This window comes from Manacus candei, unplaced genomic scaffold (genome assembly GCF_025592945.1).
Source record: "Manacus candei isolate 608988 ecotype Guabito, Panama unplaced genomic scaffold, ASM2559294v1 h1tg000037l, whole genome shotgun sequence".
NCBI lineage: Eukaryota > Metazoa > Chordata > Aves > Passeriformes > Pipridae > Manacus > Manacus candei.
Genome location: NW_026138085.1, coordinates 4,438,624 through 4,465,306, shown reverse-complemented (window position 1 = coordinate 4,465,306; position 26,683 = coordinate 4,438,624). Strand labels below are relative to the sequence as shown.

The 26,683-nt window shown below is 38.8% G+C and overlaps 1 protein-coding gene across 4 annotated transcripts in view; it reads left to right on the top strand.

Annotated features, from left to right (window-relative positions):
* TENM2 (teneurin transmembrane protein 2) overlaps positions 1-26,683 on the top strand; it is a 1,665,603-nt gene that overhangs the window by 1,494,639 nt on the left and 144,281 nt on the right. For all 4 annotated transcript variants that reach the window (XM_051794292.1, XM_051794291.1, XM_051794294.1 and 1 more), the window contains one exon: positions 8,112-8,350. In XM_051794292.1, the coding sequence (XP_051650252.1) occupies positions 8,112-8,350 (239 nt within the window). The remainder of the gene's footprint in view (positions 1-8,111; positions 8,351-26,683) is intronic.

The window sequence follows — 26,683 nt, the reverse complement described above, 5'->3', positions numbered from 1 at the left end:
AGAGAAAGGATGATGGTCACTGATTCTGGTGATTATCAGTTTCTCTCAATCTTGTGGGCTGTAGTGTAAGACCAATAGTCCAGATCTGGGGTCATTTAAGCAAAGTTCAGTTTAAAAATTGAGCAATCTGAAAATTAACCTGAAAAGAACTTCCATGACCCTTAAAAGAACCCCCATGTTGCTCTTGTAAATATTTGCCTTTTTCTGTGGTTCAAGCTGTATTTGTTACCTTGCCAGTCCAATTCCAACACAGTCACTGTGAGCCTGAGGACAGCAATGGAAAATTAGTGGATGGAGTAGCAATGTGAGCTGTATCCCAGTCTGCACCAGGGCAGTGCCTGAACTCATAATCGTGGGGCACCAGAACAGGGAAACGTCTGCACCCAGTGTTTTTGTAGCTGCAGCCTTCCAGTGAAGGAATGAACACTGTGCCTGTGCACAGGCTATGGCAGTGTGGCAAAAAAGCCAGGAACAGAGCACATAAGAAGGATTTAATGCTGCAAGGGGATGGGTATTAATTTTTTTCAAGAAGGAAGTGAATGGTCTGTAGTGTTGTTAATACTGCACTCACATGCTGTCCCATGTTTGGGTGTCAAGATCAGCTGCAGAACTTCTGAACTGAATATATAAACTTGAAGTTCTGCCTGTGTCGAAGTTCCAAGCTACAGCTGCTCTCCACAATTGTCTGCCTATTTTCAGTGGTGTCTCAATATTTTGATATCTTTGTACATGATGCAAAATGTTCTGGAACAGAAGAGTGAAACAAAAATTCTTTTCCTTTTGTTAATGCAAATTTCTAGGATATATTGGGCATAACAAGCAACTACTTGGAACAGTGAAGTAACTCCTCACTCTGATTTTGCTTTGTCTTATGTGACTTTCTCTTACCACTTACTTAAAGAGTGCAGCTACAGGCACAAATGCTGCAGCAGGTCAGTCCTCTGAGACTGAGGGCTGGGGCAAGCACTGTCTCCTGCATGTGAAGGTTACAGGAAGGTTGTGGGGACTTTCCAAATAATTGAGATCTGTGTGGATAGATTCTGGACCTGTTTAAAAATCAAAAGCATTTTAAGGAGTCAAGGAAAGCACAGTCAAAAGCATCCCCAAGGACTTGATGCACATTTGGGCCATGTACTTGGAGGAATTCCAAAAGCACTGTGGAAAGGTCATTTTTAGCAGGCTACTGGGGTATTGTTTTCGTAACAAATGTAGACTGAAAAAAGAGGAAAGGAAAACACTATGAAGCAGGATACATAATAATGATTCAGAAAATCCATCTAGATACACTCCCACTCACGTTCACATAAGCTCAAAGAAGTTTTTACTGATTGCAGATAATTGCATGTTTTCACGATCTTGTTGGTTGGCATTTTTAAGTTCTGGGTCGTGCAGAGTGAACAGGCAGTGTGAGTGACTGTACAGGAAGAGGCACATGCCCTTGGAGTGTTACTTTTTATTTAAAAAAAATTAAAATTTTGGGTTCTCTTTTTTAAATCTACATATAGACTGATAAAATTCTCTTAGAGTTCAGAGTTTTATTATTCTAGTCTATTATTTATAGACTCGAAATAGCACTGTTAGTACTTTTTCTCTTGCTGAGTGAGTAGCTGAATTAAGAGATAGTGGAGAGCTTACATGTATGCCTTTTAAAAATAGAAGTGTTTTGAAATTTGTTCATTAATTGATGTAGAAGGTTAAAACTGAATGGACCAATTGAAATGCAAAATATTGTTGTCACTACTGAAATAACAGATGTAGGCAATATTGGACTTCATCACTTGACACTATGCAACACGCTCCTCAGAACTTTAGGACACAAGCTTTTCTGCTTACAGAAGGGAAAGTTCCTACAGTTGAGCTGATGCAGAGCTGCCTAAATGTTCCTATGTCTGCATTATTAATCCTGCTCCACTGTCATGTACATGCATACACCAAGACACTGATATTTTTTGTGTTTGTGTCTGTAACTGTGCCTGTTACTCTTTCCTAGGCATTAACCAGCAGTTTCGTTGCTGCATTCCTGGGGAATAAACAACAGTGCAAGAAAGAGGTGCATAAATTTCAAGGGCAAAGCAGTTATTTACTGGCTAACTCCCACAAAAGCTAACTAGGATTTAAGCAGACAGGCTGAGTGAGTGTGCTCACCACCTCTTGCAGGACACCCAGAGTCTTCGTTGAGCACACAGGTCAGGAAGGTGAGGGGTGGCCACTGTAGCTCCCCAGGGTTGCTGAGCTGCTGTGTGGCACCAGTTCCACCCAGTGCATCCTTGCTAGCCTTCCTGGTTTTCCCTTTCTAGAGCTTATACCTTTCCATGTTGGTGTTCTCCCTCTCAAATTCTTGAGCTACTACCAATCCCCATCTCAGCAGTCCTTCCCCTCTCAGTATTTTCCACTGTACCTTTCTGTAGCCTCTCCCACAACTCTGTGTCACAGCGGGGCTGTGCCATGGGGACATACCAGAGCCAGGCTCAGCACACAGTGGTGACAGCCCCCAGAGAACACTCCAGGGGCTTATAAAAGGTTATAAAAGCGTATCCAGCACTATCTCAATCTTCCAGATGAAAACAAGTTGTCCTGTAGAGACGTACCCAGAACAGAGCAGGCACTGTGCCCTGTTTAGTCCATGTGTTTTGCCCTTGTGAACATTGCCAGTTTGGTTTTGTTTAATAATGTGACAGGTCAGGGTGCCCAAAGGTTGGCACCTGTCTCTTTGCCCAGCACCCTGCCTTGCTGTCAGGCATTGTTCAATCACTGTGCTTCATGTGTCCAGCTGTGTCTTTGTTAGAGGGGGGTGGTGACAAGCCAACCTGGTACTGATGGCAACCTCTGTGACACTCTGCTCTGTGCTCTCCAAAGTTTTAGATTAGTTTGCCTGGGGATGTGAAGAACCCAGCCTTTAAGGAATCATCAGCCTTTCAAGAGCTGAGGAGCTGGTATTGGAGCTGTTCTGGGAGGTGGGTGGCTCCTACAAGGTTCAGAGTTAGGTTACAGTGGGTAGAAGTGTCCCCTTGACACTGATGTGTTCACCCTGAATTCCTGTTTCTGTGCCTAATGGGGTGTCCTTAGTTCCTGTGTCATTACCTGCAGCAGGCTGGAAATCACTGAAATAGTGTGTTGTGAGGACTGTGCTCTGTTTGCAACAAGCATTTGGGTGTGGGGGTGCACAGTGTGTATAAAATGGCCAGTTGGTTTATGTGTGTGTGTATTTTAAATAGCTTTCCACTGAAAAATCTGTTTTACTGAGCTTAATCTGTAGATTTGACGTGATTGAGACAATTCCTTGTAACTATACAGTTTAGACATATAAAGATAACGTTTTAACTTTTACTGCTAACTTTAGAGCTTTTTGGGGGGACACCCAAGTCCCTGTGTTCTGGGCAGCAGAAAGGGTAGAAACTTCTGTGCAGTTATACCACACCAGAGAACCCTCAGCTGTGGAAACCTGACTGATGGACCCATGTTTTGTGCAGGAACATGCAATTAAATCTCATTTGGAGAAAGACTGAGACACAGGTAACCAAAGATTGCACCCAGTCTACCACTCAGAGTTCATTTTTGCATAACATATAGTTTTCTTTAGTCTGGGTTTCTTTTTGTATGGAAGGTAGAAAGCTGCCATAAAACTTCACTGTCTGAATTTGGCAGCCACTCTGAGGCTTCCATTGACATAAAATGACTCATGGCTACTTTTTTGGAGGACTCTGAAGCTTAAAGATTTTTTTTTCTCCCAATGAAAGCCAGCACGCTATGTTCTATATTCCATTGTTTCTTTTCTTCTAAGAATAAATGTCCAATAAAATTATAGACAGGTGTGATTTTACCACAGCTTGAAGATATTTTTAAGTCCTGGAACAACTAAACTGAACTGTTTCTATTATCTTGGCATGTAGCTTTTCTATTTATTAATTACTATGAAAACCCTATAAAAGCTATAAAAAAGAGACAATTTAAGCATTACAGTTCTCTGTATGTCTTTTTTTTTTTTTTTTAATACAGAATAATTTTAGGATAGTATGAGGCGGGAAAGAAGCAATTTATGTTAGAAAGTGTCTTGTTCTTCCTTTCTATTACAGTTTTTCATCACAACCCCCCTTTTTTTTTTTTCTCCACTCATTCTTGCAGTGTGCTGCCATGACAATCTGGCCAGAAAAGAGGGGAAAAAAAAGATTGTTCTCTCAAAGAATATGGAAGCTAATACAGTGTCTGTCAGACCACTATTCCCTGAGCACCAGAGGTCCTTTTGACCTGTGGGAAAATAAATGCTAGAGCGAGCTCTGAATTAATGAAGAAAGCAAAATACAGCTTTTTCCATTTACCATTAGTGCGCAGAACGGTGGACAAATGTCCCCTTGCAACCTCAACTTTCAGAGATGTCACCTTTCTCCTGATGTCAGTGATGAGGTGCCCCTGTGTGACTCCCACGCTGCTGAAAACAAAGGGGGTTCATCCTGCACCCCAGAGCCCACGGAGTGAGCTGCAGGCGTCACTTGTGTTCTGTGAGCAGCACCCAGGCTCCTTCCGTGGCTTTTCAAGGACACTTGAATTACCAAATCACTGCATGCTGACAATCATATCTTGTATTTTTTTCAGTATAGGATTGTCTTGTTGATCTGCAGAAATTAGGGAGACTGGGCTGAGACTCAGCAAATTTACTCTCATGTTTTCAAAACAGAGAATTAGTCCCAGTTTAATTCAAATTACTAATGCTAATTGTGAGGCAGAAAATGTGTTTTTCTTAATCGTGTTTGATGGGTGAACAGGTAAAACAGAGAATACAGTTTTTTTAATTCTTATATGGAACGTAGTTGAAATTAAGTGAACTGGTACAAATCAGATCATTTCTTTTCATAAGCAGACATTGTACGATGCTCCCAGCCTTACTGCTGTGAGGCTGTAATTAATGTTGATAAATGCTCATGTTCTCTCTGTGCAGCTTCAGCCCACAGACAATTGGTTGTACCAGAGCATGTCAAATCTCACATAAAAATATGGCTATAGATCATTGGGTTTAGGGATAGAGTTGAGACAAGTCAATTTATTTCCATTAGTAGCTGAATCTTTATTTAAAACTCCGGGGGTCTAAGTGTTTTGTCCATTGTGTTCTCAGTCTTTCTGTTCTGCTTTGCTATAATTTAAGGTGTATCTGCTAATCTGGCCTCCAGCTTTGGGATGCAGCGTCACTTTTCCAGAGTGGCTTGGTGGTTATTTAACACGTCTTTAGTTAAATGTCTTTTTTAAACTTCTGAAAGCAGAACTTGTGTACTTGCAGATATTGTTCCCTCTTCTGATGGCTGCCACTTTGTCAGGAGTCCTCATAGGGAGTCAGGGAACTTTCGAATTTCAAAATACATGTGTAGGACTCAGGGGTATGAAAAAATTCAAGGTCTTTCCAATGACATTTTTTTCTTCTTTGCTTTGAGAATGGCACTGTTCCTTGTATCCTTTTCAGTCAGCCTTTTTTGCTCTACCAAGTTCTGATTAGTTTTAACAGTATCATAAAGATCATGTTTGTATGGATAAGTGTTTTGATTTTCTTTATATACTTAATGTATCTCATTGTGGGTCATGGTGGAACTATTTTTTTGTTCTACTTTTTTTTTGTCTTCTCACATGAAACAGTATATGATTGACATGTTCTATTAAAGCATATCTAGATATTCATTAATTCAATTTTAATGGGAGCAGAGTTTCATTATATATCTGAGTTTACTTTAACAATGCTTTATATTAAAATTTTCACTGGTACTGTAGCTGCCTTCTCAGCTAAAGGGGACATGAAATTCCTGGGTTTATAAACCTTGACATTTCAGATAAAGACAGTTCCAAGGACAGCAATTTCCAGTTTTATTCTATGAGATCTGCTTTTGGGCAGGAAAAGCATAAGAACTGTTGTAGACCCTGAGGTCCCAACCTGAGAATGCCACTCGTGCTATGAGGATTCAGGAGGAGAAGGGGATCTTGGACTGAGGCAGATGCAGGTTTGACCTGGATGAGGTTAAATGAATAAAATCCATAAGCCTTTGTCTCACCAGGTCTCTCCTTCTTCTGTCCTTCCCTCCTTCCTCATGCTCCATGTCCCTTCAATCCCTGGGTCCAGTCATGGAAATGATCTTGTGCTCCAAACTCAGAAGAGCAAAGCAGAATGGACCAAACCTGCTTCTGCTGCCAGGTGCTAGTCAGGGTTTAACCAGGCAGAAGGAACAGAATAGTCAATAGATCCACTGTGACACAACCAGCAAGATAACATCATTTTCCCAAGTTATTTTAATTGAACTGTTGCAAAGTAAAGAAACATTTAAAATGAAGTGTTCAAGAAATCAGACTTTCATTGTTTGTTGCTTTTGTGTAACTGGAAGGTGTGGTTTTTAATTTAAAAGGCTGGGTAATTTTGAGTGGGAACCCTTTTGGCTTTTGCTTTTGCTGTGTTTTCTCATAGATCATGTACGATGTGCAGAAAAGAAGCAATTCTAACCTCTCATGAACCTCGGGGATAAGGACAAAAAAGGCAGCCTTATTTGTTAAAAAAAAAAAAAAGACAATGTTTCTATTAACTGGTTAGTATTAATCTGCCTGAGTTTGATTGCATACTTGTGTGTCTGAAGTCTCCAAAGCACAAGGAAAAAGTTAGGACAGTGGATACTGCCATTGTCTTTGGTGACTGAAATATTTTTTTAAAAAAACTAGGTTTTGGTTACTGTTGTAAAGGATGTACAAGGTCACTTGGAGTTTAAAAATCAATATTAACAAAGGCAGTGTCAAACTAAATTATTTTCTTGTTCATTAATAGAGTTTATTAATTAATTCATTAAAGAAAAGACTATACTTTCAGAGGCTGTCTTCAAATGGGAATGTTTAATTATAAACTGTGAAACCTGGCCAGTCTTCCTTTTACTGTCTTCTACCTGTATGCAAGTTCTGTGCAATTTATTATACTCTGGGTTTCATTTCAAAAGAAATGCTTTAATATACTTTAAAATCACTTCTGCTATTCTGTAAAATAAGTATGCACTAATCTGTGCTTGACAGTAGGCACATGCATGATTGTGGGCTGGGAAAAGTACTTGGGAAACACATTTCAGCTTCAAACTTCCAAATTGTTGCTGTAATAAACAGTGACTGACATGGATTTTAAAGCTCTAACAGGTGGTTTGAGAGCGACATACTGAATTGTATCTGAATAAAAATGTTAAACATATTTTACATTTGAAGTAAGACTTGGGTTATTTTAGGCTGTGATTTTGAGTTTGGAGATTACTGAGTGTCTTCGTTCTGACTGATTCCAAGAAGCACTTGTTTTTCAGAGCTGTGAAGGGAGAGGGAATGGAATAAATCTTCAGAGCTCTTCTGTCTTAAACCAAGTGGCCTTCTTGAAGACCACTGCCCTTATTTTGTGCTTCTCTTTTTATTGTTTACTGAGAACGTGCTTGTAGTTAGTTCTGCCTGACAGTGACAAGTTAATCGAAAGAAACCAGTCTTACAGTTTGTTTTCTCCATTTCCTCTGTCTGGAATGTGTTGACAGCATTTCCTGAGATTTTGTTAGGGAGTATATTCTGTCCTTTATTTTCTTCTTAACAAATGTACGGGCAGTTGAGTCCTCTTTTTTTCTGCTCGGTCACATGATTTTCTTAGTTGTTCAAACAAAATCTGTGTACTGTTAAAAAAAAAAAAAAAATCATGGTTAATTCTAATTCTGGCAAGATCTTTTCTTACAGGACTATGGGTTTTGCTCAGTGTGTTTTTGCTGGTGGCTTTTGCCAAGAGTGTAAATGAGACTCATAATGTTTTCCTAGAATGTTTGTTGGGTTGTGGATTCCACAGGGAACTCACAGACACTTCACTGGTTGTGCTGTGTTTTAGCTAGTATGTGGTCAAGTTGCACCTAATTACAGAAAGGATTAAGAAAGATATCCTGACACTGTATTGTAGTGCCAGTTGTTAAGCTCTGGGAGCAGAAAGGCTACGAGAATTTTCATCTCTATTTCTTCATACAAAATCCTTTTCAGTTAAATTCAACAGGCTATGGCACCTGGAGTGGAACAGGAGTAGGAGATGTTCTTTCTTAACTACAGGACTTGCCATTTTCAACTGTGTTCCATTTTATGTTTTGCAGGCATTTCTTGTTTAAGACATCTTCTGGAACCACTCCGCTGTTCAGCAGCTCTTCCCCTGGTTACCCATTGACCTCAGGAACGGTTTATACTCCACCTCCCAGACTGTTACCTAGAAATACATTCTCCAGGAATGCGTTCAAGCTGAAAAAACCCTCCAAGTATTGCAGCTGGAAATGTGCTGCTTTGTCTGCAATTGCTGCTGCAGTCCTGCTTGCCATCCTGCTGGCCTATTTCATAGGTAAGGCTGTGTTTTCTCTGTCAAATCCCATGGCTGTGTAAGCAAGTGAAAGTTCAGCAGGTAAAAGGGCAGTTAATGTGTTTCACAGATTTGTGTTCTTAATGAGCAAAGAATATTATTATTCCTTATAGTGATTAATGAGGAAAAAATAAAATGGTCAAGTCGTGTTCACTGTCATAAGAGCAGTGGAAACGAGAATTCTTCCACTTCAATTCAGGATTCTTAATGTGCAGTGTTAACTTTAGGTGACAGATATGCACCTCTCATAGGTGGTCCAAACAGAGTGATTTAATGACTTCTTGATGTGCTACCATACGTTTAAAGAATATTTGGAAAGCATTGTGGTAGTCAGTGAACCCACATAAGTAACAGTGGCATTTGAATTCAGATATTGCCATTACATGCTGCCTTTAGATAAAAACCACAAAATCATTCTGATTAGTAGCTCTCTGTCTATATTGGTCTGTGTGCCTAAATCCCGGGGTTTTAGATCTGAATCATTAGATAGTTCCATTTTGTGTGCTGTTATTTTCCATATTCCACACATCTTTAGTTTTGTAAGGAAAAATATAGAAACTCTAAATATTGTTCTTATTTCCCACGATTAATATATTAGTAGTGATGGTATCAAGTCCTAATTCTTTCTGTGTTTTTTTGAGATTTTTTTTAATGTGCTTCTGATATTCTGTCTTTTTTAATTTAACTGTTTCTGATTTCCTCCCCCGACATCCCCCTCATTCGCTGTTGTAGAGGTTTCTCTGAGCGTCTATACAAACTAGCTGTGTGTTTTGTACCTTTTCCAGTGCCTTCAACAATACATTGATGACAGTGACGTGCTGCACAAGCTCTCTTCTCTGAGTAAATGACAAAATTATGGTAGCTTGATGATATTTTCTGTTAATACTTTCCAGACCTGCTGTGTGTAGGTTTTATTTCATCTCTGAAACTATACTCATATATAGCACTCAAAAGACCTCTTAAGATGTATTGAACTTTCTCTCTGTTCTTTTTCTTTTTTTTTTTTTGATCCCATATAATTTGACTCTTCAGGATAGACACTGTTTTCTCAGAAAACCCCATTTTTCGTACTACTGAGCTTCTAAATGTAATTAATATATACAATAGTAAGAACTGACTACTTTATTGCTGCTGCCTGTTTAGTCCAGGCCTTCATCCCAACATACTCAGTACTGCAGGGCTGACTATCTTTCTGTATTTCTTCTGTAGAAAGTCTCAGAAGAATAACAGACTTAGTCTGATACATAAATGAAAAGATTGGAAAGCACATGATTCATTGAACTTGACAGTTATCATACAACAGCTCCCTGTTTGAGTGATTATGCACATGGGAAATGATATTCTGCAAGTTGAACATTTTAATCATGTGCATAACTTTGAAGTGATGGATTATGAAATGTATTTTTCCTTGGTATTTAGGTTACTGTAATCCAAATCAAAGCTTTTCAACATGGTTATTGCTTTATACACTTTCATATATAAGACAAGAGAGAACATACAGCAATATATGGACTCTTAATAATTGAGGAATGATGTATCATTTCAGGATAATGACATAAGTGATCTATTTTGACAGAAGTTTTTGAGGTCTTCTGTTGAAAGAATGATGAGCACAATAGAGTTGGTAGTGAACACAACAAAGCAGGGTTTAGGAAGAGTGTTGGCTCAAGGATTAAATAGTGAGAAGTTACCTGACAAGCTTCATGCCATACACAGGAAAGAATATGTCAAAACCAGAAAATAGCTGAAATTAATCCTCTGAATAAATTTGATGGATCCACCATGATCATAATTTAAAGTGATGGAAAAGAGAAAAAAGAAAAAAACCAAAAAAGTAGTTGCATAGCCTTAGGTAAAAGGGACGTGCTTTAGTTAGGCCATTTATTAAATTAATTCCCTCACTCTCAGCAAAAACTCATACAATTCATTCCAGATGACAAAGAGCAGGTGTAAGACCATCAGCTATAAAGTAATCCTTGCTGTCCTCCAGCACTATGACTTAAGGTGCTAAATCATGTCCTTATTTGAAAAAAGAAGAGGCATTAAAGGTGCTGGTAATGTTTTTCTGGTGTACTTGTCCACAGAGAAAATTTCTTGCTCTCCACCATAGCAGAGGTTGTATCACTGGGGTTACATTACCTCAAAGTAATAGGTATGGAAAAAGTCATCAAAGGTTGCAGAGGATGATTCTGCTCCTTAGATTGTTGCAGGACTAAATGAAAAAGACAGTGATGGCAAATACGAGGTAATTCTTTTGAAAGAGTACATTGAAGTTCTCATAGGCTTCAGGATTTATATGTGGATTGTACTGTCATAAAAGAAATTAGATAATTGATATGGATAAGTCATTAAAAGCATGATGTCTTCACGTTTAAACATAGGACTTTCAGAGGACTGCCTAAGATTATGGGGGGCATGAAAAAATTCCTAGTGAGGGTGATTTATAGAGAGAAGCAAAAAAAAAAAAATAAATCTCATAACAGATAGAAAATAATAAATATTGAAAAAAATATTAGGCATTCTTATTGCCTTTCCACTAACACACCGGTAAAAGTACAATGAATGAAATGAAAAGGCAGTATGTTTAAAGCTTTCAAAACAAAATCATAGTGTGTAAATAACCTTTGGAAGTTTTTGTCGCACTACATAATTGATGTTAAATAAAGATACCACTGAGATTTTAAGAAGTAAGCATTTGTCAAAATAATGGCAATATGCCCTGTTAGAAGGTAACTTTGGGTTTTATTTTTCCTTTTTTAAGATACATATAGATTGATTGTTTAGATCATAATATTGTCATTGAAGTTTAGCTATTTAGATAGATTCCTGCTTTGTGGGCCAGTCAGTACCACTGTTATCTGAGTTTTCCTAAATCTTGCTTTGAAAACTGTCCTGACTAATGTCTGGGAGAAATTCCTGCAGGTTGCACTGGTTCACTGTCAGAAGGCATCTGTTTGTGCAGAATATCCTTGGTTCTGTGTGTGTTTTGCCATCTTAGACATCCTGTTCTGTATTTGGGTTCCTTGGCAGGGTTTCTGCAGAAATTTGACACAGATCAGATATACCAGGTTGAAAATAAATCAAGTGACTTTGGGGGTTTTTTTTGGTTAAAGGAATGGACAGAGGGGAAAAAATCAGATATGGAAAAGAGTATTTTAAGATGTTTTTATGGCTGACTGCTATACTGCTTTTAATAGCAGAGAATAGGAATAAAACCACTTCAGCTAACTTTCCCTTCACATGGTATACACAAGTTGTCTGTGTATTTAAAGCCAGATTTATCACTTCTCCCTGTTTCTTCAGTAGCCAGATGTGAGTGAAATGCAGAGTATTAGCTGCTAGAATTGCACAACCTTTTTGGTAAATTCCAGCATGCAGGATGGAAATAAAATTGTTCCACAATCCTCTCTGAGACTTGTGCCATTTCACAAAGCCCAGGAGTTATTCCTATTATCCAGAGGTGACATATGAAGAATGTAGAAGCAGTCATTCAAATTAGGACATCCTGAAGATATTGGGCTGGTGGTAAAACCCAGTTACAAGAAAGTAATTTATAAAGTGTCAAAAGGAAAGCATATACCACACATATTGTCTTTGTCAGAGTGTTCACTTCAGAGGTTAAGGGAGTGATGAAAGCATTTGTCATGTTAAATTAGTTTTTAGCTCTTTTGATTCATGCCAAACTCGGAGGGGAAAAATATAAAAAAGAAGAAAGAAGGAGCAGAAAAAGAGTCACCTTGTGTTTTTCACAAAGTAATTGCTGCCAAATGTAAATACCACATTTTTATAAGCCCCTACACTGCTCTGATTTCTGTCAATCTATCTTTGAGCATCAAAGAACATCTGACCATCAACATGTCAGACATTAAAAATATGGTAATTTAAAGTATTTAGACTTTCCTGTGGGGAGAAAAAAAAACAAACAAACTGTTATTTCCTGTAGAAATTAAGACCTGCAACAAGTTTAAAGATGTTTCACTTGAAAATAATATCTTGATACTCATACTGTAACTTTTAGAGTATTGATGTTATTTTATCTACTATCACTTTGAAGAAGATGCAGGAAAAATGAAAGAAAAATGAGAGAGATTATGAGAGCAGCATGCTTGCACTACATCTCTAATGACTAAGTTACACATGAAAATGTTATTAGTCATTTATTCCTCAGTGTTATTTGACCTTAAAGACACATGAGGTTTAAGATAAATTTCAGGTTTCTGCATAAACTTGAAATAATATATTCACTTCAGTGCCATAGAAAGGACTGAATTGCCAAAGGGTCTGGCAGTTAATTAAGCAAATGAAAATGTCTTTTTTCTTTTTATTCCCTATATATATATTTGAAATTAAAACCTGAAAAATAAGAGAGTACAGGGAAATAAATGGTTAATTTATGTAGTTATTCCTCTCGTACTCCCCGAAGCATTCATTTGTTTCTATGACAGTCAGACAACAAAATTTATGGGGTTTCTTATTTGGAAGTAGGGGTCTCATCTTTACTCTTCATCAAATATGTACATACCACAGTTTGCATAAAGTTTTATTCTTCAGGTGTTGATATCAACCTGAGTTATTTTATTCCCACAAACGAGGCAGATATTTGTTAATGTAAGTGCTTGGATGAAGTTTGTTTGTTCATCTTTGTGAGTTCTGCCACTCACAAGTCCAATTTTCTTTCTTACTCTGATTCCATAAATGAGGATTCATCAACACAGGTTGCTGAAGTGGCTGTCTTATGTACCCATTGATAATTTTTTTCTCTCTCTGAGTAGTTTTTGACAAACAGGAATTTAAGTTTCATTTGATTTCTTATGTTTCATTTGCTTTTCGCTCGTGGAGTCAGAAAACCACTGACTTTGTCTTGTCCAGACTTGACTGAAATCAAATATGCTAGACATTTTGGAAAGCAAGGCTGAAAAAGGGAAAATCATGCAAAGCTGGCACCTGAGAGAGGCAGAGGGCATCTGGCTGCCAATCACTGGGATCAGATTCACTCGAAATCAATGTAAACCCAGCGAGTGCTGCATCTTGCAAGATTAGCTGATGACAGAAGGTTCTGTTCTTAAATTTGCATTGAAAATAGGTGTCACTTAGGGGCAATAATTAAATTTTAGAATATGCCTGTCATATTCTAAATGTCACACATTCAGTGATTCTTATTGACTGCTATCAGTCAATCTGAGAGAGAAAAGCGTAGTAGTAGCTCGATAAGCTTATCTGATGCTGCCTCTGAAAAGAGAGGCTTTGGAGCCTTTTAGGGAAAAGCATCTGGCCCCATTCTGTAAGAAAACTATGTGCTAGTGCTGGGAATCATGGTGCCTGCCTCCAGGAAATTTAGATGTGGCTTTCTAGCCTAGCAAGTGTCCCTATTCCACAGTCCAAATGTGTGAGAGATTCATTAGGGGAAGGAGACAGTTTTCCTAGAGACAAGATACTCCAGCTGCAGTATATGTTTAATGCCACAATGAACAGGAGGACTTGGATATGAAATTACTTGGGTATAGTTTTTCTGGGCTTTTTCTGAATCAAAAATAAAAGTTTGATCTACAGATTTGTTCCAAGAAAACCCAATGTACCTCTTGTTTTGCCTAGCAGAGGTCTCAGGGATAGTGGAAGCTGGAGGATTTTGCTGTGAAGGGGCAGTCTTGTAGCCTGTTCAGTTCTTTGTCTTTGTCACAGATTTTCAAACAGTAAACCTCAGCACTTGAAACTAGAGTGAGATTAATGTTGCCATAACTCACAAAGTGCCACCACGTGCTTAGCTCTTGGAATTGAAAACCCTTCCTGCTCAGCCACCAGGTCAAACATGCTCGGAAACCTTGGCAAGAGCCAGGAGACAGAGGGGATCATAGAACATATTCCTTTTTGTGTTACTGGGTGTGTGTTTTCAGGGCCCCTTTTGGTTTTTTTAATGCATATTGCACAGCACAGTCTAGGACAGGTCTGAGACAACATTTTTCACCCATGCTGGCAATGCTCCCCAGAAGCTGTTTTTAGAGAGATGGTGTTTACAGTTAGTAATTTAGTAGTATAGTTATTATTTATACAGTAGAGGTTTTGGCTTTTTCTAGTCAAAGCTGCGAGAACAGCTCCCTCAGAGATGGTTTCTTTTTCCTTCTCTCAGATGTGAAGTACCTGCTTTGCTTCACGTGCCCTGGCATCCTACCATGCACAAACCAGAAAGGGCTGGGTTTCATGATGTCTGTGTGGCAGAGCCTATTCTCACTTTCATCAGTGCAAATACTGAATATTATGGATTTTTTTAGTAGTCTAGGATTTAATCCCAGAATCACGGGTGTGAAGTCTTGTCAGGGCAAAGAGATAGCAGAGATAAGTAGATGTAAAATGAGTCTTGCAGGAAGTTCAGAGGCAAAAATGATGAAAAAGCTTTGAGATATTTTAGTGAGACATGCTTTATAACCTAGCCCAACAAACTGAGATGAGGCCATTTTTCAGGGGAAGGGTAAGCATAAAGGATATTGAAGATTAAATTTTGCTAATATAATGCCAAGTCAAAGAAAACTATCAAATAAACCTGTGGTCGTTCTCTCCGAAAAGTCAATGTTCAATATCAGAGTAAAATGTCTCATTTCTTCCTAGGTAAACATTGCTTTCTTAGCAGTTATTTAGATTGAGATCACCAGTTGATCATTTATGGATTCATTTATATTGATTATTTGTTGCTGTGTTTCTGTGTTGACTCATTGTGTTGTTTTGCACTTAGTGTGCTTATGGATTTTATTCATTTAAGTGCAGAAGTACATGTTTACCTTTAGAAATACATCCATTGCTCTATGGGGTAATAGCAGATTGAAAGATGTCACATGGATTTTTTAAGTGGCTGATGTAGCTCTTACAACACCATTATGAATGCCATGGGAAAAAAGCCACAAAAAATACTTAACTGTACTAAAGAGACAAGACACTATTCAAGGAATATTCAAGGAACTTGAGGGAAGACAAAATAAAAAATTGGAATTAAATTAAATTTGTGAAAATAATAAGACAAGGTAATAGAGTACAGAAATTATGGAGCAAAGGAAGTTGAACAGTGGCAAGAGAAATGACACATCACTATGAACTGACAGAAAAATTTACTCACCATATAATATAATGGGATGAAATTATCTCCTTTCAGTGTTTTAAAAAGTGTTTAAGAAATAGTTTTCAGGTTCATTTCAGCCTTAGCTTCTTCAGGCTTTAATTTCATGTAGTCTTGTTGCATGACACTTTGACCTGCCTTCTCGTGTCACTACTCCCAGCAATCTTATATATTCTGTGTGTCCAGTAATAAAGTCATTGGCTTGCCAAGGTCAGTGACTTTGAACACCTAACACAGCATATTCACAGGATGCTGTGCCTTGTTATTAATCCTTCACCTGATGGTATTGTTATAAACAGGAGAAATGACATCTTCTATGATAAACCTGTCTGATCTCCGGGACAAATTCTGCACACAAGATTTAGGTTTCCAAGGTTATAGAATAATTCAGGTAGGAAGGGACCTCTCAATGTCTCTTGTCCAGCCTTCTGCTCAAAGCTGGGTCATCTCTGATGTCCACTCTGCTCTTGAAGACCTCTAGGGACAGAGATTGCACCTGGCTTTATCTTCTTGATGACCTGCAGGTACCAACAAGCTGCTTTGAAGCTCCCCTCTCTCCCCCAGGCTGGGTAAACCCAGCTCCCTCAGCCTCTCTTCCCACAGCAGGTGCTCCAGCCCCCAACCATCCTGGAGACATTCCCTGGACTTGCTCCTGTTTATTGATGTCCTTGTTGTGTTGGAAGGCCCCAAACTGGATGCAGTTGTTCTAGAAGCAGAATAATGAGGGCTGAGCAGATGGGAGAATCATCTCCCCAAGTCTCCTGGCCATACTTCTGTTCCTACAGCCCAGGGAGCTGCTGCCAGGGCACATTCCTGGCTCCTGTTCGTCCAAGGGGACCCCAGGGCTTTTCACACAGAGCTGCTCCCCAGCCTGGCAGTCCCCAGTTTGTACCACTGCAAGGAGTTATTCCCATTTCTAGTGATCTGAGGCATTTTTGCCTGAATAATGATGAGTGCTAAGCCCTGAGACATGTAGTTCTTTCCCTGAGTGTGAATAAATGTCTGCTTTCCAGAACAGAATCTGACCATGATTGGTACAGAAGAGCCAAAGCCTGTTTTATTTATTAGAGCAATGGGTGTAGGAAGGAGAGGCTCCTTTTTGAACTGATGCATGTATACTTTCTTTATATTCAGCTAATTCTCTCTTACTTAATTTCTCATAATAGTTTCTGACATCAGAAGCTTGAATTACAATGCCAAAATGAAGAATGTAGTTGGTTAGAAAAATCATGTTTTGACTTGTATGTTGAGCAGATTTGATAATGAGAGAATCAATATTGAGCCCCACTGTGTGATTATGAGACAATATGAATGTCTTTATCTTGGCTATTACTAAATAATTACTAGAAAAGGCAAGCATTTGTATTAATATAGTTTCTGAATGGAAAAGGATTTTCATTCTCTAATGTTCATCTTACAGAACCTCACCTAAAACTGTAAATACTCTCTGGGTTTAGTTTGTTTTCTTCTCTGAGATGTCCAGATTTATCCCTCTGTGTCATGTTTAATTTTTAAAAGGTAATATACATAATGCATAACAGTGCTGCAGTTAATTTAATTTTAAGCTTTTTTTTTTTGTTTTTAATTTGCTGGTTGGTTGATCAGGTGATTCCCTCCAACATTTTTCTTACTAAATACTTTCTGAGAGAAGTCACAGGACAGAAGATGTTTTCACATACTGATGCCAGTGTGGCAGAATAGGTTCCCCAGGCTGGATGAGAAGGTGTACTCTGTCTGTGGCACGTTATTTGCCTTGCAGGAATCAACCTGGATTAGACAAGATGCTTGGAAAGGTCAGTCTATTGCATATATGATGTTTGTCCCTGTGTGTTAACAGTTGTTTCATTTAAATCTGAGCATGATACAAAACACAGAACTGCAAGAATAGTGCATTTTCTATATATTTGCATCTTCTCCTTTAATTTACTTATTTCTCCTGCAAGAGACTTCCTACTTTCTGCAAGATGCAGGTGACTGCATAAAGCTAATGTAGGGCTCAGAGGATGAAGAATTACACAAGATGGTCAGAAGGCTCTGTCCATCTACTGCTTGTCCTCAGGATCCCAACTTCACATAAACTGACTTTGGTGCAGTTGTAGCAACAAGTCCAAAACCATCCCACTGCCATCAAGAGATTTGGCAGTGTAGCTGAAATAATTCTGTGCAGTCTGAAGAACAGAATTCCAAATTTTCAATTAGGATCCTTGTCCTACAACTTTGCCTCCTAAATATGGAAACCATGAAACCTCTGTGTAATTCTCAGGGAGGTAGTTTGATCCAAGGCAGGTGGTTTGTCAGCAAACCCAGGTTTTGCTCCTGACAGTTGGAACTGGAGTTGTGAGGGTCATGTTTTCTTTTGCAGAAGGAAAGGGATACTCCTTCTGTCAGACTGTATTGTCACTAGAGAATTTCTGTGTTCAGTTATTAAAAGCTTTAAAGGAGAGATAAATAGTACTTGATATGCTGAGAAAATTAATGGATGCTGGAAAAATGTCAGGAGTACCTAGCAAGTGTCCCAGGGTAATATAAGGAGTAGAAATGAACTTGTGACATCTTTGCTGGTCTGTGGAAAATGCAAAATAACTTTGAACTGAAAGAGAAATTAAACAATTTCACAACAGGCACAGTAACAGTTACCAGAGATAGGCAATGCATCATAGTCCTGTGTATTCCCAGTAATGGGTTAGTGTGCCTGTTGCATCCAGGGGCTTTTCTAAGGCAAAAACTGTGCCCATTTGTAAGAATGTGGTGCAGAGCTGGGACCTGAAAATACAGAATCGTGTTAAAACTGGCCACAAGGTAGCAGAGAGCATCAAGAGAAAAGAAATGCAATTTAGGCCTGTAAGATTTATTGAGCCAAAAATTTATTTCACCTGTTGTTTTTTTCTTCATATATATCCCCTTCTGCATCTTGAGACTCCATTAATCACTGAAATGCAAAACTCCAACCACATGAGAAAAGCAAAAGGAGAACCCATAATGGAGTCTGCTCATTAAGAAAAGCTCAGGGCTCTGATTAGTCTTACTCTTGCAGGGGGAGTTTTAACTTTTTTTTTTTTTACATTTTTGTCACTTTAACTCTCTTGTAACGTTATTGTCTTTATAGCCAGAATTTAAACCTTAAAAACATCAGAGGTCTTAAAGAAAGGTTTAGGGATTTGGAGCTTGTTTCTTGAAGAGTATTAGGGTCTTTTCCAACAAGAAGAATTTTTCTGCACCTCTGGAGGCTTCCTGAAAATCCTAAAACAAATAATAGAAAAATAGTGATTTAAAACCTAATTTCTAATACAAACCAGCTCTGGCTGTCTAGATGAAGAATAAGCTTCAATAAATGGGAGACAGACGCAAGGCTCTTCAGTATGAAGAGTAGCGAGGATGCAGAAATAGAAATAGGTTTTTCATTACATGAGGGATTATGCTTGGGCCAGAAATGCCAAATATTCTGTGGACCGCAGCTGCACTTTCTGTCTGCTGTTGTATTAGCTGGTAATAGTAAAACAATGATGTGATGGTAGAGACAGCTATTTGTTCTCAGAAATACAGAAAAGTTGTTTTCCCTTTCTTTGCTTGGATTGCCATATTGTCCTCCATGGCATGTCTTAAACTTCTGTCCTTCTGCAGCAAATGGGCTACAAATTAAAATATACATCCTCCTTGAGCACCACCTGAGGATGCTCCTGCAGCTGCTGGTGTGCTCCCTCAGCCAATTTTTTCTGCTGTTGTTCTGACACTCCTTAGTCAATTCAGGGGCTCTTTATTTGCTTGCACAACCCAGGTCAGGGCAATTGCCTGAGCAAGTGCCACCCATTAGGCCTGAGGGGTTACTGTTCCTGGGAGCAGTGGATTTAGAGACCTTCTGGAGAACAGCAGGAGGCATCTTGCTCCTTAATTGGTTTTCTGTCGTTTGATCAGCACTACCCACTCTCATATTAACAGAGACTGGAAATAGCAGTGGTTTTCAGGCTGTAGCTGGGTAGAGGGCTTCACTCAATCTCATCTTGGGATGTTTGTAAAGCGAAATTACCGAGGTTGAAACGCTGTGATTTTCGTCTCTTTAGATTTTTTCTTTCAGATCTCTGACAGAATGAGTTCTATCTTTTGCTTTAGGCCAAATAAAGGTTTAACAACATTTAATACACACAGTTCTCTTCATCTTCAGATTTTTTTTTTTCCCTGTCAAAAATCTATGCATTTCCTTTTCATGAAATCACTGTGAAAGTGGTCTGCTTAACTCCATTTCCCTGTGCTATGAAGCATTGTTTTAATATGTTGTTTGACTTTTTAAAGTGAGCATTCATAAATCACTCATCTTTTTTTCCATATTTACCAGTAGAAAACTGTAAACAGCTAGAACAGAAAAAGGCTTTTAAACACAGTGCAATTCACTTAACACTGATTTGACACTCCTGGAGTACCAGACACACAAGAGGTTCCTTAGCAATGGGAGTTCTCTTTCCTTTGGCTGTGTGAGCTTTTGAAAATGTACAGTTTGCCTGTGGTTCCCATGATTTGAGGATATTTAGTATGGAATTCACTCAATTCCTGGATAGCAGGTTCAAAGCTATCAGCATCCCAACCTGCATTTCAACCCAAGTCTTAAGTAGGAGACCTTTTAGTATCTAGTTTATCAGAGTGGTGGTGTTTTGATGTGAGTAGTTCTCGGTACAGCAGAGCTGAGGGGTTCAGGTCACCAGGTGGTGCAGTCTCCTAGAACAATCCATGCAGTCCCTGGGCTTATTCTGGTGCTCAAGGGCCCCAGGATCAGGGGAAAAGCATGAACTGCAGGTTGTGAGTTGTGCTTCAAATCCTTCCCTGCCAACCTTAGGCAGCTCTGGGGCCAGGTGCTTGGATTGCCAGTTTGCCCAGTGGATGCCTTTGCCTGGTACCTGAGGCCAGTGTGTGCTCCTCGTTTCCCAGGGGTGGGGCAGCACTTGGCCTTGGGCTGACTTCATAAATTCCATCCCATTTTTTACCTTTTGAGTACAGAGCCTTATTCTGAGCACAGATCTTAGCTTTACCTAGTAGAATGTTCCAAACCAAAGCTCAGAGCAGAAATCTTAGGAACTGCAATTCTCTTAACATATTCCTATTCTTCAGCTGTGAGATGTCCCTTACATATTTGGAGCAGATTTTGCTTTAAATGCTCTCCATTAAGAGTTTCTGCTGAGGGCTGCAACTTGCCTACACCAACAATCCCAGAGCAGTTTACAGAAGAGGTAATGGCTGCATGTACTGATGTACTGCACACCTTGCTTTTTCTTTAGTGTAGTTGTGACTCTGGAATTGTCAATATTTATTTTTTTATAGGGGTACAAAGCAGTTTCCTTAGTTCAGTGTTCAGGGGGTTCACACTTGGGTAAAATACTGAACACACCGGGTCACCAGTAAGTGTCTGTGTGGATGCTTTTAGCAAAAATTTGCAATTTTTTTTATGCTCAGTTTTACTGTGTGACCCCAAATCTTTGTTTTCAGAGACATAATACTTTTGCTATTTCTTGCAAGGCAAAACAGGCCTCAGATACCAAGGTGGCAGCAGTTGTGTCCTTTACTTTGCTCAGTAAGGGTGCTCACAAAAATCTTCATAAGAAAGAGTTACTGATCAGAGGGCAGGAGAAAGGCTTTGAAAGCAAGTCAGTTGTTTTCAGCAGTCTCTGCTCAGCTGGTCACAATTCCAGTGGTTAGGAACATGGGCACTTGTGGGTAAAGGTTAAGGCATACAATTGTATGGAAAATAACAGTGAATCTTTGTTTCCTTTGTCTGAAAATTTAAACAGTCGTGTCCTTTCTTGGCTGAAAGAAAATACAAATCCTAGTTGCTTTCTCCTCAGCTGAAGTGTCTGTAAGACTGTGGGGCTTCTTCCTACCCTCCTCTGCTGGGATATCCTCTGTTAAATACAATTCCTATCAACATGCACATGCACTATGCAATGTGTCACACTATTTATCAGTGCCAGCTGTGGGTTGGGAGGTTCCTCTGAAACCCGTGTGGGTCACTTCCATGAGGATAATCCCCTCTGTCAACCCAAGAACTGGAAATCTGCAATCATTAATCCCTGGTTTTCAGTGATCTAAATGCCCCACATGCCATTTACAAACAGAGATATTATTGCTTAGTATGAAATGCCATTTCAGTTTGAACTGTCTGACTAGTCTGCTAAGATAAAGATAATATTATTCCATGATAGTTTTACCTTTTAAAGCGTTTTCTAAATATAAACAGTTTTTCCCTAAAGCCTTTTTGTGGAAGTCAAAGGTCTGGATTGAAATGGCAAACTTGTAATAGAGTTTGGGCTGCAGATTATGAAAAGGCCAAATTTGTAGTAGACAGAAATATATTTTACATGTCTCTAGTTTGCTTATTATTTGTGTTTATGTGTATGTGATATCTAGAAATTGAGCTGATTTCTCCTGCTTTTTGTTGTGTACTACTAGATGCACTTACGTCACATGTAGATAATATTTTGTGCTGTACTAAAACTAAATAATATTACTATAAACTGACAGAAACTATGAAAATATTTCCCCTATTTTTTAGCTTGATTATTTTATGTATTTTTCAGAATTTTACCTTAGGCCTGTTGTTGAAAATATTCCATGTGTACTGTTCTGAAGTTTTTTGGAAATGCACATGTAAGTAAAGTCAGGAATGGGAAAATTAATCATAGTATGTGTAGACTTTTCTGCAGCAGGGGAGAAGTTTACAAAAATAGATGAGGCAGTAACTGGAAACAATTTTATTTTCCTTGGTGCAATTTACAGTATCTTGAAGTGGTTTATATTTTGGAGGAATCCAGTACGTATTGGCCACGTAAAGAATTATAAAAATGGATTCTTTTATGAGGATGAAATGTCCCTTAGACCTGTCATTGCTGCAGGGTCAGGTCATTGTTTTGTATAAGTTAATTATGTATTAACTATTAATTAACTATTTGTATACAAATTAACTATTTGTATAGTTAATTATATATTTAGTATACTATATATTATATATATATACACTATATAGAGCATACAGTGTATATATATTGTATATATACAGAGAGAATGTGTATATATATTATACAGTGTGTATATATTGTGTATATATATATACACTGTATACTATATATATGTGTATATACTATATATACACACTATACTATATATATGTATATATACTATATATATACACACTATATGTACTATATAGTACTATATATTTGTTATACTATATTATATATAGTAAGGATCACTGAACAGTAAATCTAGACTGTCCCAACAGATGTACAGATCAGCTGGGTCTGCTGAAAGCTGTGCAGATTTTTGTGGAAGAGGGCACTGGGGAAGTCTTTAGGCACAAGACATTTAGGACAAAGCAGGTTGTCCCAACTGTGAACCTGGGGGAAATCCCTCTAACTCTCGCCTTGACACCACGTTTTTAAACCCAGCCCGTGGCTGGGGCAAAACTTGAGCTGGAAGTGTTCTTGGCCACCTCTAAAGCTCTGAAGCAAAGTTTGCTCTCTGTCTCGCTGGCTGAAGGTCAGATGCAGTCTCCTGTGAGCAAGGGCTGGGGGAAGGCAGGGAGGCAGTGCAGATTTTTCACTTCCCCCTCCCTTAATGTAAGATCATCTGGATGTGACCATCCGTTTCTTCCCTGCCCTTGGCAGCAGAGCAGGCGCCACTTCACAGTGTCTCTCTGGCACCATCAATCTGTTGTATGGGCTGGGATGCCACGCTAGGAAAACAAATAGCACTGGTGTCCCAGCCAAGGACTAACAGATGGGGCGAAATTCTGCTGTCCTCTCACTAAATCTAGCTAGGAAATTGATAACGAGCTTTTTCAACTTAAACTGAAATAAGCTGAGTCCCAGCTCTACAAAAGGAATTCTGTGTACTACCTCGTAGCACTTGCCTCTCTTGTTAAAGTCAGGGTTGATAGATTTCTTTTAATCATAAGGTTTTTTCCCTTCCTCTACCCCCCAGCTTATATTTCCTTATGTGTGTTTGAATTCTTGATAGTCTGGCCATCTTCTAGATAACCCAGCTGATGTCTTTCAAGAAAATGCAGCTTTATTTATACTCTTGGATTTTATTCAAGGAAAACCCATATTCTCTGGTGCTCTCATAATTAAACGAAAGTTTGTGTAGATGCCAGTGTTGTAAATTTTATTTTCCTTAAGAAAAAAGTAACATCTGGTTTAGGAGCAGTAAAAAATTTTGTAAGTTTTATTTATTTGTAAAGCGATAGCTGCTGTGATTGAAATTAAACATGGGATCATGCTGCTTCTGATTAATTCCAGCACAGAGGAGCCAAAAAATAACTTGATTTTTTCTGTAAATAGGCTAAATTAGCATCTGGTAAATAATGATCGTTGGAGGAATTGAAAAGAAAGACAAAAGTTTTATTTTCTGCTCATTGAAATTACTCATTTTTAAAAAATAATTCTTGAAGTTAAGGCTATGATTCACTGTTTTGCAGAACTGAGATGAATGACAGTTAATGCTAATTTAGCTTATAAGCACTTTACTGTGGGGAAAGTAAATGTTATTATTCCTACATTCCAGATGGCTAAATTGAGTTTCAGTAATGTATATATTTTTCATTACTGTAAAAAATGGATCTTGTGTCTGCTGGTTTTGAGTGTCTTTTGAGTAGTATCAGGCTCTATCTTCTGGTATTTACAAGTAGCATCATAACTAGAAGTAAGGAGGAGCACTGGGTTTCAGAAAGAAATCATAGCACAGGGTGGTAAAGTGTGACAGACAATTCATGCCTGTTGAGACAACAAAGCATGATATGCAATTCCTGCCTGTTTCCAGGTAGTCAGGAGGAAAGATCTGTGTGTGTGAGCGTTTGTGTGTGTTCATAATGAAATGACTTCTTCACCAAGTGCTAGAATAATAACACCAGCTGGACTACACTGGCTTTGGAAAGAATCCTACATCTTCACATCAGATTTAGAGCAATTTTTTAGCATTGTTTTCCCCTGCAGTATGCAAAATAATTTGTTCTGGCTCACATCTCAACAGCTTTACTTGTGAATAGCTACCATTTTGTAGTTATTCTAATGAAGAATATCAGTATACTATTTGAGTTCTGATACTGTGTTAAAACTTAAAATGAGGGTCAGTGGAGCTTTGGGGGTCTGTGTGTCAGAGTGCTTTTCTCACTGTCCTGCTCTACCTAACCACTTGTTCCCCAGCTCATTTGAATTTCCCAGGTAACTCTGTGCAAGGAGAGGGCTGTAGCCTTGGGTGTTACCATATCAATTAAAATCTTCCCCTGGTCTTTCAGGACGCAGGACCTGCTCTCCAAGCACAACCTCATCTATCCAGTTTTGTTTCAGGATCCCAAGTTAGTGTCCGTGTGGGGAAGAGTGTTGCTTTTGAGGCTCTTTTCTGGGAGCCACTGCTTTTTGGGGAAGTGCAACTATTTCTGCATTGTTTTCCTTCTGCAAGCTGAGCAGAGGAGAAATAGAAATCAACAGATTGTGGAAGGGAACAAAGCCCATGACTTTAAGTATATTCACTACTTGCTGCCAGGATATCAAGTGTGACACCCTTGGCCCATGCCCAGTGTTAAGTCACTTTTTACTGTTGTTTTAGCTGAGGTACAGACAGTGATAAAGGAGCAATTTCTTCAGAGTAGGAGTGAAGCTGGACCACTTGAGGAACCTTTCAGTGCTACTCCTGTTCTGAGAATAAATGGCAAATACCAGATTCTGGGGCCATCAGCCCAGTGTCTTTCATTAGCAGGATGTTCACCTTAAAAAATAAAGACTTAAAGTGCAATCTAACATGTAAGAAGCTGTAACAATAAAAAAATATTTTGCTTTAGTGCTTTGTTCTGAAGGGAAGAAGACTAATTTTGTTCTATTTCCCATACAACTCCATGAAAAGATCTTTACAGAACAAAGAGAGGGAACAGTGATTTCTGCTCTCTGATTTTCCTTTGGAGGGAACAGATCCCAATCCCTTAGTAAAGCTTTCAAATAACTCTGCTTGCACAGTAATCTGTTTTTTCCCCACCTCTGGTTCACTCATCCATCTTCTAATGCTGATACTACACTCTCCTTGTTTCAATGCTGTCAGGAGTGGGAGTGGTTGTGTTTTGTTTGTGTTGCTGTTAGGGGTGATACCAGGTTTTCTCATTTAAGAATCTGCAGGAATCTTGAGTCTGATTCCAAGGAAAGCAATTTGTATGTTACTACTGGAAAAAAAAATATGAGGCCTTGCAAAAGAAAGATAAAATATAAGGAGATGTGTTAGCAGTACCTGTTTGTGTGTAATGTCAACTGCTCTGTCAACGTTCCCAAATTGCTTTTAAAAATTGACTAGTTGTTTTGTGGAGAAGACAGTGAATATTTTGATCTTGACAATAAGATTGTGATTTCCTCCAAATAACCCGATACAAATTAAACTGGAGAGATGTTGCAAAAATGCTTTAAATCACTTATGTTTCCATGATACAGATTAATAAAACTAGATTTATTTTTCTTTATAGTTAGTGTTTGTAGGACTTTATTCCATTTTTTTGATAGCTTCTTATTCTTTGATTTCTCTGTGGAATTAGTATAAAAAATGACATGTTTTCTTGTTGATGTATGTGAATGGAAACACAGCTGGGTACGTCTTATTTTAGTGCTTTGAAGATTGCTCTTTAAGTGCTTGTGTTCTGGTGGAACAGCAAAGTTATGCAGTGTATTGTGCTACTAAAAAATTCAATAGCTTCAATCTACAGCGTCCGTGTGCCACTGCCTGAGCCTTTCTGCCAACAGGTCACATGTGCAAAGATAGTCAGAGTCCTCCTCCTTCCTTCCTTTCCTCATTCTCTCCCCCAGGTTCCATATATTTTGTCAGTTGTCACCCCAGCAGGTGTCTGATGGCAGATAGAGGCCCAAGAAATGTGAATGAAGTAGCACATAATTTAATGATTGATTTACAAAGCAGGCACTGAAGGGAAAAATGCTTCTCTCTCTGATACCAGCGGGCAACCACTAAATCATCAGCCTACACAAAAGCAGAGTACAGCCATCCACAAGGAGAATTTAAGGCAAACCCAGCTAAGCAGCATGCCATGGTTAGCAGCTGGGAGCTGTCAAAGCAGGGGGACAGAGCAGAGCCTCTTTGAGTGTTGGGCTCAGTCCCAGGTTGTGGGGGCAGGACCATGTGCCCTCCTCTCCCTCCACAGCACGGCGGGTTTGCATCCCCACCACAGCTACTGTCCTTTGCAG